General features: G+C 39.1%; 1 protein-coding gene across 2 annotated transcripts; it reads left to right on the plus strand.

The window, feature by feature from the left end:
- Positions 1–3883: 3883 nt before the first annotated feature.
- On the plus strand, positions 3884–12360 carry Enpp5 (ectonucleotide pyrophosphatase/phosphodiesterase family member 5). Of its 2 annotated transcripts, none has more exons than XM_026394453.2 (4): positions 3884–4060; positions 6477–7340; positions 8740–8916; positions 11049–12360. In XM_026394453.2, the coding sequence occupies exons 2-4, from the start codon at positions 6506–6508 to the stop codon at positions 11474–11476; spliced, it is 1440 nt and encodes a 479-aa protein (XP_026250238.1). In that variant the 5' UTR covers positions 3884–4060; positions 6477–6505; the 3' UTR covers positions 11477–12360. The 2 variants fall into 2 exon arrangements, with proteins under 2 accessions (XP_026250238.1, XP_077657979.1); XM_077801853.1 differs by having other exon boundaries at positions 10007–11132.
- The last annotated feature ends 333 nt before the right edge of the window (positions 12361–12693 follow it).

Here is a 12693-nt window from a genome sequence, read left to right on the forward strand (position 1 = left end):
CACATTTGGGTTATTTATAGCTTTTGGTGATCATGAGTGAAGCAGCTATAACAATTGTTTGTAAGTTTTTCAGTGGACATCCATCTTCCTTTCTCTTGGATAAGCACCTAGGAGTGTGATTCTTGGGTTGCATGCCAAATGCACATTTAATGTTATAAGTCACTTTCAAACTCTTTCCATAGTGGCTGTATCATTCCCAATACAATAGTTCCTATTGCTTTGAATCCTAACCAGCACTAGATGTTGGTGTGCTGGTGTTGATGTTGATTTGAGCCATTTTAATAATTCATGAACTTGTGATCTAGGTTGGGCCATAAAATTAAACATTCTGCTGGCTATAGGTACTGGGTTGCATAACTTTTTTTTTTTTTAAAGCCACATTCACCTAGACCTCAGAATGTGATCTTACTTGGAACTATACTCTTTGCAGGTGAAATTAAGTTTCAATGAAGTCATACTGGATTCAAGTGGGCCTTACTTCTAATGGCTGGTGTCTTATAAAAAGTCTGTATGACAGACACACACAGAATAGAACACTGTGTGATAAGGGAAAGACTCCTGCCATGCCGCAGCAAGCCAAGCAGCACCAAAAATGCATAGCAGCTGAAAAGGCAAGGAAGGAATTGTCTTTAGAGCCCCTGCAGGGAGCATGCCCTGCCGACATTTTGATTTCAGATTTTTTAGCCTTCAAAACTGTGAAAGAACCCATTTCTGTTCACAAGTCACCCAGTTGTGATAATTCATTATAGTCCCAGAAACTAATAAGCTATGTCTACAATTTATAGAATACAGTAATACAGTCTAGTTATATTTGTCTTACATAATGCTGAGAATAAAAGCACAATAATTGCATGATATTAGTTCGAATAAGGACAAATATATCATTAGAAGCCTAAATTGGTACTATGAATAAGAATTCTTGGGCAAAGTCTTTGAATATTCTATAACTCAATTTTTCACTCACTGGGTTGAACTTTTGCTGAGTCTAAACCAGTGGACACCCACTGTTTACCATAAATTAAGATCAGTTCAGATCCAGAGTCCCAATGGATCCTACCTATTGTTGTTGAATATGTGAAACCCACATTTTGCAGAATATTCTATAAAGGATTAAGGGAGACTTTCTTTCAGTTATTTAGTCCAACTTTAAATATTTTTTATTAAATTATAAAATAATTTGTTTGTTTTCCCTATAATGGAGCCTAGTTCTAAAAATGAAATATCCATGGTAGAGCCAGCCTTGATTATTTCATGGAGAACAGATTTTATTACGTTTTTTAGCACAAAACTCTTCCAGCCCCTGAAGAAGAAAATTCAGCTTCTAAACCCTTATTAGACTTGTTTAGGGTCTTCAAAAGGCAAAAGGTCCTCCGCACCCTGACCCTGACCCCAAACCTGGGGGAGGGATTGATTCTGGTGTTACTCCTTAATTTAGAAACATATCACTAGCTCAGTTAGGAGTCTACCAATTCAGTGGTACAGAATAAAAGAATAGTCATAGTGACGGGCTATGGCTTACTCTGCCATAACTTGCCAAGCAATAGTTGCAACTGGATAAAAATGGAGACAACAGGCAAAGTACAGATGTATAAGCATGAATTCCATCAATGGATACTTAATATTCCTCTGCACTATTTAAACCAGATTTTTTTCCCATTAGCAACATGAATTATATTTCAAGCCTACTAGTTGATCATCAGATGTTGTTATATGGAGTCTAGAAGGTAACTCTGACATTTTCTGAGCCCATGAGTGCTTTTCTGTGTTGTGAATTGTGGTTAACAGCTGTGCTATGCCTGTTTCACAGGGGTAGCTGGTAAATACAATCATGACTCCCATAAAAGTTTGCAGAGCAAGGCAGATTGTCAGCTGAACAGAGTCCTACAATATTTAATGACCCACATAAAGGCCTGTCTTCACTATCCTGTTCTCTGAAAAGCGTAAGTTGTTCTTTCAATGTTTTGAGAGAACGCAGAATTTGTCTCTTTGAGGAAGGCAAAGCTTATAAGATTGGACCACTTCGTTCCAAGTATGAGCAATTTCAAAGGACAGGGCTTTGGGGACTTGGAACAACCTGTTCAGCTTCATTGTCTTTGGGTCTGGCTAAACACAAAACCAGCCTACCTTTAATCCCCATCCCACATGTTGCAAACCATAAACTCAAAAACAATAAAAGGCTGTGGCAGAGTGCCCAAATGCCCTTCAGGATGGTATGACCCAATTTGCAGGTGGCTCTGGCTGGAGTTGGGAATGCCCCTCTATTAGAAGCTAAGAAAGAAAAGGCAATGACTAAAAGGTTCACTTCATGTAATTAAATATCAGCAGCAATGTCTGTGCCCTTTACAGCTCCAGCACATCAGACAGGGCCCATGAGCTCTAGACAAGAGCAAAGCCACTGTTGCTAATATGCTCCTGTTTTTATCAGCTACTTAGATTAGATGGTGACAGTTGAACAGATACTATTGCCTATTACAGATGAATTAGAATTCTATCTAATTAGGACTGGGACATGGGTAGATGAACAGATCCTTCCAGAGTAGCTTGATGTCAATGGTATAATTCATGGTAAATACAGCTGGGGTCAAATTAGCAAATTATGCACTCCCCATGACCTCTCAGACCTAAAAATATCATCAATTACTGAAAAACTGAAAAATTGATTCACTGCAATCCAGGAAAAGAAACAGGGCCATTGTATTATTATTTTGTTGTTGTTTCTCCCTTTTGGCACTGGGGATTGAATCCCGAGGCACTGTGACATTGAGCTACATCCTTATCCCTTCTTATTTTTTTTTTTATTTTGAGATAGGGTCTTGCTAAGCTGCCCACAGTGGCCTCTAACTTGCAATGCTCCCGGCTCAACCTCCCAAATTGCTGGGATTACAGGCATGCATGGGCCACCATGCCTGGCTACTACAAAGGCTGAGGCAGAAAGGTCACAAAATCAAGGCCATTCTAAGCAACTCAGTAAGACCCTGTCTCAAAAAATAAAAGGGGCTGGAGGTATAGTGGTAGAGGGACCCTGGGTTCAATCTCCAGAAGCACAACAAAAAATAAATAAAAGGAAGGAAGGAAATGAAAAGAAAAAAAAAAAAAAAAAAGAAGGGCACTAACGAACCAAAAACACCTAAGACTTGTGGAAAGAGAAATCACAGGCCTGAAATTTGTAATTTTAATGCATGTTGTTAGAGTCTGGAGCCTAGATGCAACCATCAGAGCAATTGTTCTGCCTGTCTCCCGGTGCTTGGCCCGGTTTAATTTGAGTGTTTTCAGGTGCTACTGCTAGATCTCTCTCCACAGAACCCCAGAGATCTCAAATGCAAAAACCTGGGCATCAAACAATGGGCTGCAGTAATGACTACTAAATCCTTTGAGGTAAGATATCCCAACAACTGAGGGAGAAAAGAAATTGAAGAAAATTGCCATGTCGGAGATGTGATGTAGGGGAGGGGGCGGGGCTTGGGGGTGACAGATCAAAGGAGAGAACAAAAGTAGCTTATAACAAAAAACAGCCTTTGAGGACACCAACCGCAGCGGTAGCGCTTTAACGTCTCTCAGCATCACTGACAGAAGTGGTTGTCTAGAACAGCCACAGTGCGGAACGTTGTGTGTGTGAACAGGGACAGGCCCCGAGGGAGCGCCCAGTGACGTGCGTCTTAGCCTCCCCACCCGGTGGGGCCTACCAGTTGGGTCCTTGCAGGCTTTCTGGTCCCCCAGCTTCCCTCCCTCTCCATCCTCCAAACCCAAGCAGAGCCCGCCCCCGCTCCCACTGATTGACAGGCGGCGCAGCTACTCCTAGGAGCCTGGCTTCCGGGCTGCAGCCCCGCAGAGGTGACAATCCCGCAGCAGCCAATGGGAGCCAAGAAGCTGGGCGGTCGGCGGCGCGGGTCAGGTGCTCTGCGCGGAGGCTGCTGGCAGGTGAGCGGCTGCGGGTTCAGGGGGCTCCCCCTCGTTCCTCCCGCCACCTCCCGGCTGTGACTCGGTCTACCAGAGGGAGCCTCCTCCAGGCCCTCGCTCCTATTGTCCCCACCCGATGCGGACAGACCGGATCGCTTCGAGGGTAAGAGTCCGGGGTGGACGGCCTGCCCCCCGGGAGCCCACACGGCTTTGTGGGCCCCAGAGCTATCGCCCCGCCTCGGTAGTGCGCACCCAGACAGCCCCCGAGGGAACGTTCGCCCGCCTCGGGGGAGGGAGGTCTGGGAACAGGGAACGTACCTTCCAGGGCGACCCTTCTCGGTTGCTAGCGTGGAGCCCAGGTGGAGAAGATGAGGAGATGCAACCCCCTCCCCTTGCCGGCTACCTGCTCTCTATATACCCACTCCGCCTTCACCTTCCTCCTCTGCCCTTTGATTGGTGCCCCTTCCCTCCAGGTTTCCAAGGTTGTTTGCGGGGGAGATTGAAGGGGAGGAGGAACCGTAAAGCAGCCTGGGGAAAGCTGGACCCACATCTAGAGATCCCAGGGCTTCGTGCAGCATTTATGCCATAGAAAAGAAATATATGATTTCTTTCATCCCCACCCCCCATCTCTGTTTTTTGCTTTATGTCATCGATGTGATAATGTTGGTTCTTTCTTCTTACCAAACATCCCTAATCTCTAGACCACATTTAATATTTGCTGACTGATTGCCCAAGGAAAGCAGTTGTTTCTTGTTTACCGCAATTATTGAATTTGTTAAAATAGATTAAAGCCAGGTGTTCCACGTAGTCGACTCTTTGTTTAGCCTTTATTTGGTTGATAGGAGCCTTCTTTGCGTTAGGAAGGTGGGAGAGAAAATTGGTGAAGAAAGGAGAGGGAGGAACATATCCTCAGCCAGATACATTAGTCAATAAATTTGCATTTTCCAATGTGCACTTTCCTGTTGCGGCTATTTTTAGCTTTCTTTCAGAAAGGGAAAATTTAATAGTTTTTAATTTTTGAGCCTTTGTCTTGAGAGCAATACCTAAAACAATTTCAGTTAAAGTAACGTAAAACCAGTTTTTAAAATGAAGCAGAATTATCGCCCTCAGCTACTAATATACATCATTTACAGATTGTACTTCTGAAGGCAAAGCAAACATGCCAAGCAGGTTTATTTACTTTCTCTCTAATATGTTAAGGCAAGACAGAATCTGTTTTCCGGATTTCAGAATGTCTTCACCATGCTCAAATTAGGAAGATATCAAAAGCTGAATTCAAGAAATTTCTTAGCCAACCTTTGGTTAAGTCAGGTTTTGATGGGCTTATAAATATCTTCCTGCAAGATGGACCCGAGAGGGAGAGAACAAGATCCTTGATTGAATTAATGAGAAACAACAAAGCATACACATGAAATCGTTTCTCCATACTGCCTCTTATTAGCTTTCCTAAATAGAATTAAAAGGTTATTATTGGTTTTGTTGTAATATATGCAAATTAAAAACAGCAATTGTATTCCAAAGAAATTTAATCCTGGGAAATACTTTTTCTGTACATATTACTGATAAGATTAACTGTTGATTAATTGTAACATTAGGAAGGTCAACATCTAATTTAAAAATTATGTTTCTATTTATACTTAGTTTAAAATCTAATCATTCAGTATAGAAGGCTGTATTATTAAATGAGTACAGAATACATTTAACAAATATATTTGGAAGTCATAAATTTTATTTCACTTCAAGAAACCAAGCTCAAGTACTTTCCTCTGTAGTGATACCTCTATGATGAACCAAACGGTTTGTACTTCTGAAAGCAAAGCAAGCATGCCAAGCAGGTTTTATTTACCTTTCTCTATGATATATCAAGGCAAGACAGGATCTATTTTTAAATCTTCAGAATGACTTCACCATGTTCAAATTAGGAAGATGTCAAAAGCTGAATTCAAGAGATTTCTTAGCTAACCTAAGTGTGGCTTTGAAAAGTATGTTTGTGGAGGGGTGGGTGCTCATGCATGTGTTTAAATAGCATCATTATTGGCTTTACTAATATATATCCTTGTTGCTAAGTTCCATCCATGATGAATATATTCTTAGGTATTTGACTGTAAAAAATCCTGGTCAGAAGTCTGGATAAACCTGAAAATGTTTCTGAAAAATTTATGTAAATGATATCATATTAAAAAATGCTATTGGGGGCTGGGGCTGGGGCTGGGGCTCAGTGGCAGAACACTTGCCTAGCATGTGTGTGGCACTGGGTTCGATCCTTAGCACTGCATACAAAAATTAATAAAAAGGCTTGCTGTCCATCTACAACTACAAAAAATTCATTTTAAATGCTACTGGGAGTCAATTTCAATAATTCCTTTGAGAAAATTCTTAGAAAATAAAATGCAATTAAACTTCTTAGCTTTCTTAAACATGTGGACCCCAGGTCTCTTGTTGAAGATGGAGTTCTGTCACACGTCATTCTTCCAGGCTCTCAGCTATGATGTAATTGGAATGACTAAGCAGTATCTTGGGTAGGAGTAAAGCATACAAAACAAATTGCTGCCATTAACTTCTTTATGTTTATTTTACAGATTACCTTACACTGAACTGATCCAGTACCATGAAAATGACTTCAAAGCTTCTCTCGGCATCTTTTGCACTCGCTGCACTAACTCTTTCAACTACATTTTCTCTCCAACCAGACCAGCAAAAGGTCTTGCTAGTTTCATTTGATGGATTCCGTTGGGATTACTTATTTAAAGTTCCAACACCCCATTTTCATTACATTATGAAATACGGTGTTCATGTGAAGCAAGTTACTAATATTTTTATTACAAAGACCTACCCTAACCATTATACTTTGGTCACTGGCCTCTTTGCAGAGAATCATGGAATTGTTGCAAATGACATGTTTGATCCTATTCTGAACAAATCTTTCTCCTTGGATCACATGAATATCTATGATCCCAAGTTTTGGGAAGAAGCAACACCAATATGGATCACAAATCAGAGGGCAGGACATGCTAGTGGTGCAGCCATGTGGCCTGGAGCAGATGTAAAGATCCATAAGAGCTTTCCAACTTACTACATGCCTTACAATGAGTCCGTCTCATTTGAAGAGAGAGTTGCCAAAATTATTGAATGGTTTACATCAAAAGAGCCCATAAATCTTGGTCTTCTCTATTGGGAAGACCCAGATGACATGGGCCACCATTTGGGACCTGACAGTCCACTCATGGGGCCTGTCATTTCAGATATTGACCACAAGTTAGGATATCTCATACAGATGCTTAAAAAGGCAAAGTTGTGGAATGTTGTGAACCTAATCATCACAAGTGATCATGGAATGACCCAGTGTTCTAAGGAAAGGGTAATAGAACTTGACCAGTATCTGGATAAAGATCAGTATACCCTGGTTGACCAATCTCCAGTAGCTGCCATCTTGCCAAAAGAAGGTAAGTCTGAACTGAAAGCTGACCTGAAGCTAGATCTGCATTTGCCCAGCATGTAATGAACAAGTGTTTTCCATTTCTGTGTCTATACTTGCCTGTGTGATAGTGTTCTGGGATTTAATCCTTAAAGCTGAAAAGATTAAATTTCTTAGAGATTTTTTTCCTTTTTCATAAAATATTGAAATGTATGTTCTCTGTATGTTTATAGCAGTAGGTTTTTTAACTATTTTGGAATCACAGTGATAAAAGCCATTACCTCCCTTCTCGAACTGAGAAAGACATACACAACAATTGAATACAATTATCTTGATTTTATGGAACTCTAAAGCCTCCTATAGACCTTTAAATAGGACCTGCTTAACAGTGCAATAAAGAGAAAGGCTTTTGTTACTCCTAAGATTCATTTTCCTTACATATAAGCAGGGTAAGTAATAACAATACCTTGAACTTTTTATGAACCTCTACTGGATCCTTGTACCAAACCTGTCACTTCAGCATTGGCTTCATTTTAAGATAGCCAAAGACTTAATATCCTGAGGTCACAAAATGATTGACAGAATATGACTTGGCCCACTCTTCTGATATATTTGATCACCTTATAAGTTGGTGTTAGGTATCAAAGCTGAGAACAGGTTTTTAAAATCTGCAATATCTCACAAAATGTGGATTCTGTCCTTCACAGAGGAATTAAAAGAATCATGGAGCAGTAAATGTTAAAGTATGCACAGATCCCCACACACAAAGTTTCCAATGTATAACAAGTATTATCTTGATGTTTAATTGATTTTTAGCCCACCAATTTCCTTTATATAACTGAATTCATGTTCCCTTGTTGGGGTGTGGGAGACAGGGACAAAGCCCCCAAGAAATGGATTTAAAAAACAAGCATTGAAGTCAGTGCCCAGGTGTAGTTCATGTGCAGGTCTGGGAGGACTTCTGCAACACCTCCAGGGTATTGGGACCTTTCACAAGCAGCTGTTTTCCATCATCTTTTCCCAGCCCCACCCTCTATATACCATGTTTTCGTGTCTGAAGATTCTGTCTCTGCACTCCTATACATCAGAACCTAGCTCTTTGTTCTTATTTGGGGACTGTTGTATCCTGGACATTTTTCTTAGTGTCACAAATAAATACACATGTGTGCATGCATGTGTATAATCATAGTTAAGACTTTAGAGATTTTTTTGGTTCTATGAAAAGTCCTCACAGTTCTGTAAGGCGACTTTATTTACAACACAAGAGTAATTATTTCTATTTGTCCCTCAGTATTCTTTTCTCCAAGGTGGTGTGGTTCTATGTCTGGCTGAATTCCATGATGTTCATCAAGGAGTCTGCTGCCTGAGGTTGGCTGTTCATGGTGATGAGAGCCCTGTTCTGAGTGCCTTTTCTCCTCTCTCTTTAGGTAAATTTAATGAAGTCTATGAAACACTGGCTCATGCTCATCCGAATCTTACTGTTTACAAAAAAGAGGAGATTCCAGAGAGATGGCACTACAAATACAACGATCGAATTCAACCAATCATAGCAGTGGCTGACGAAGGGTGGTATATTTTACAGAATAAGTCAGATGACTTTCTGTGTGAGTATGTTATAGTATTTCTTCCCATTCTGCATCGTTTTTTGCTAACATGGAGGCTGTGGATAATACAGCAGTTTACTTGCTGATATTTTTACTCTGTTACCTTAAATGTTGAAGGACCCATGTTGTATCAGTATTTAACTATCTAGATATGTTTTTAGATATTGGTCCTTGATATACACATAAGAAATGTACAGAACTGTGGGTGTAGCTCAGTGGTAGACTTTTTGCCTAGCATGCGTGAAGTCCTGGGTTTCGTCCCCTGCACCCGCCCCCCCCAAAAAAGAAAAAACTGTACACAACTTTAGGTAGACTTGGGTTCTTATCCTATCATGTTAATTCACTGAAAGAAGAGCAGTTGCATGACAATGTCATTTGTAGTGTATTTGTGACTCATAATAGTAGATGTATACCGGTACCTGGTTTCTGGTTCCTAAAAGCTGTACATACAGATAACAGAACTGTACCCCGATATTTAATGATATCAGGGAAACTGTTTCAAGAAGGTGTTTAAAAATAATTTCCTTGCCATGAGAATAATTTCCACCTTGGTATGTTCTTTTTGTGTACTGTGCAGGTAGTGTTTGTGTTAAAAAGGATTGCTATCTTTGAGATATGTATTTTACAGTTTACATAAATTTAAGAGCATTCTAAAACTTTTGGTGTTGTGAACTACATATACACTAGATTGGTCACCTTTATTTTTGACAGAACACTTCAGTACTATTTCTATTATATTATGTTAATTTATTCAACAAATAGTTAAATATTGGCTACTGTAGTCCTTGTCAACCAGAGTACCACAAGATAATTAAGCCCTAAAGTCCAAAAGTAGTGGTTATCAAATTATGTTTTCTGGCCCTGCAGTATCAAAAGTACCTGAGAATGTCAGAAATGCATATTCTTGGGCCCAATCCAGATTTACTAAACCAAAAACCATGAGGGTAGAGCTTAACAATGTGTGTGTTCACATGTCTCATCTACAAAGTTTGAGAACCACTGCCCTTAGTCATCTCTTATTAAATTATTGCCTACTACCTGGGCATACACTGTAATTCCAGATTACAGTGGTGCATTCCTGTAATCCCAGATACTCAGGAGGCTGAGGCAGGAGGATTGCAAGTTCAAGGCCAGCCTGGGCAACATAGCAAGACCCCCATCTCAAAAGAAAGGTATTACATATTATGTACTGAGTCAACAGCATTTATGTTAGGTACTACCACTACAAAACAAACTCTAAAGAGAAAGGTCATATACAAATCATACTGGTTTAATTTTAAACCTTATTTTCTAATAAGAAATGTGATATGAGAGAATTCTCTTTATCTTCATGACAGAGAATCTAGATACCAACTTCTCATAGAAACAAACATAGCAACCATTTGGTCAATTGCAGATTTTATAATTTGTCTTGTATCCTGATATGCTAGGCCTACATGCCTTTAAAAGGCAGCTTTTATCATGCAGTTTTCATCCTTCAATTTTCTATCACTTGATACAAATGTCAGAAGATCCTAAAGGTTTTACTGTATTTGTAACCACACTAAAGCACTCAATGTTAAGTTGGATCCAGATCCAAGCCACCACAGTCAAGATTTTTTCCACTCTACTTACAAGTCCTGGCCTATTTTTTAGTAGTGAATTGTAGCTTTAGCTAAAGATTAGATTTCTGTGACATCTTTCGTTTTTCTTTACGTATTGTTTTTCCTTTTTACTGGTAATTATGAGTTTATTGTTTTCATAATCAAGTCTAAGAACACCCTTATCTTTATAATAAAAATTGGACATAGTAGGCACCCAATAAATATTTGCTGAATATTAGTTTGCCAGCCACAAAAAGAAAAAGAAAAAAAGAAATTCAGTCTCCCTGACTTGGTTTGGCTTTGCCTATGTCTTTCCTCTGCTGCTTAAGGTAGTACTGGTCTGTGAAAAACATTTGTGATCATTTGACCTTTCATTTCCTGAAGTAAATTATGGGGTTGACAACAGCAGAGATTGTAAAAGATTATTTTATTTTTAAAGTCAAATTAGATCAAATTTGCATTTTAAGTTCAGAACTTGACCATACAACAGTTATTTCCATTTTAATGCCATCTGGTTGGCTAACTTATTCATGCATTTTCTCTTTACAGTAGGCAACCATGGTTATGATAATGCATTAGCAGAAATGCATCCAATATTTTTAGCCCACGGTCCTGCCTTCAGAAAGAATTTCACAAAAGAAGCCATGAACTCCACAGATCTGTACCCACTGCTGTGCCATCTCCTCAATATCACCGCTATGCCACACAATGGATCATTAAGGAATGTCCAGGATCTGCTCAATTCAGCATCTCCAAAAGCAATTCCTTATACACAGAGTACCACACTCCTCTTTGGTAATGACCAACTAGGAGAATATGAGCAAGAGGAGTCATACCCTTATTTCATAGGGGTATCTCTTGGCAGCATGATAGTGATTGTATTTTTTGTAATTTTCATTAAACATTTAATTCATAGTCAAGTACCTGCCTTACAAGATATGCAGGCTGAAATTGCTCAACCATTATTACAAGCTTAATGCTTCTTTGAAATGGAATTGCATATCGAAGTGGAGATTGCATAATTATGTCATTGTTTAAAAGTTTCAAATTCTAGGAAACCAGTTTCAGACATCTGCAGAGGCCATCAAGCAGTTAATACATGTTTATGCACAGTCACGTAGACATGCACACACACAAACCAAAATACTTACACCTGCAAAGGAGTAAAGATGCGAGAGTACTTCTCCATTGTCCTCTTAGGGATAGATGAGATCTGGCTTTATTTGGACTTGGCACATATAATGTATATATTTAGCAACTTTGCACTATTTAAAGTACCTTGTACATTGCACTTTAAATTACTCTCCTAGTGGGTACTTTTCTTTGAAATGCACTTTACAGACAACTGTCTTATAACTTGATTGACAATTACAACTTTTTTACCCAATCACAGAATACATGCTTTTCATGTTCAAAGTGAGATAAATTTCTAGTAATTCCTGAATAATGTAGAAATCTATAAATCTATCTCCTTAAATTGGGAAAACAAGAAGAAAGTTGAAAACTTGAAAATTAAATGTAACAAACTTTGTACCTTGAATTTTGGAGAGATACATTCCCAACAGCAGGTTGCATCTGTGGGCGTTTCTTGTTATGTTTCTTTCCAAAGGACATAGGTTTTCATTCTTTTTTTTTTTTCCTTCCATACAGATTCAAATACTGACATGCATTCTAAACATAATTGTTTCTGTCATAAATTATTGCTAGTTCCTGATTAGTCACAGCACTCTGACTTTATAATAATGAAAACACCATGAATATAGGTTTCTTTTCTATATAATCCAGCAGTGGCCTGAAGAGCAGAGATCAGGTACCATCTCTGCAGTGTTTTCTCTTGTCTGTAATTATTTGCTTCTTTGAAAACTAAATCATTATTAATCACATTAAAAATAAAATAAAACTGTGTGTTTGTGTGTATGTTGTGGTAGCACATAGTAACATTACAAACATCTTTAGATTTGATCCTTCGAAGATCCAGAGTTGCAAAAGAATACAAACCATATAAGATAAAATATAGACCACTGGATCCTTGAAAAGAGCTGTGTGGACAAAAGAATTAGGACCACATGTGGGCTGTTCACACTGTATCCAGCACTATGGCAAAGGGTACCTAATGGCACAAACTAGTGAAATAACTAGTGGTAACATTGAAACAGAGGGGCTGAGATTTATTTAATCCAGTTTCAAGAAATAT

The sequence above is a fragment of the Urocitellus parryii genome, chromosome 8 (assembly GCF_045843805.1).
Source record: "Urocitellus parryii isolate mUroPar1 chromosome 8, mUroPar1.hap1, whole genome shotgun sequence".
NCBI classification, from domain to species: Eukaryota; Metazoa; Chordata; class Mammalia; order Rodentia; family Sciuridae; genus Urocitellus; species Urocitellus parryii.

Coding starts and splice junctions, on each gene's coding strand:
- Enpp5 (XM_026394453.2), top strand. CDS start 6,506: ATGAAAATGACTTCAAAGCTTCTCTCGGCATCTTTTGCACTCGCTGCA. Junction 7,341..8,739: donor TGCCATCTTGCCAAAAGAAG/GTAAGTCTGAAC, acceptor CTCTCTCTTTAG/GTAAATTTAATGAAGTCTAT. Junction 8,917..11,048: donor TAAGTCAGATGACTTTCTGT/GTGAGTATGTTA, acceptor TTCTCTTTACAG/TAGGCAACCATGGTTATGAT.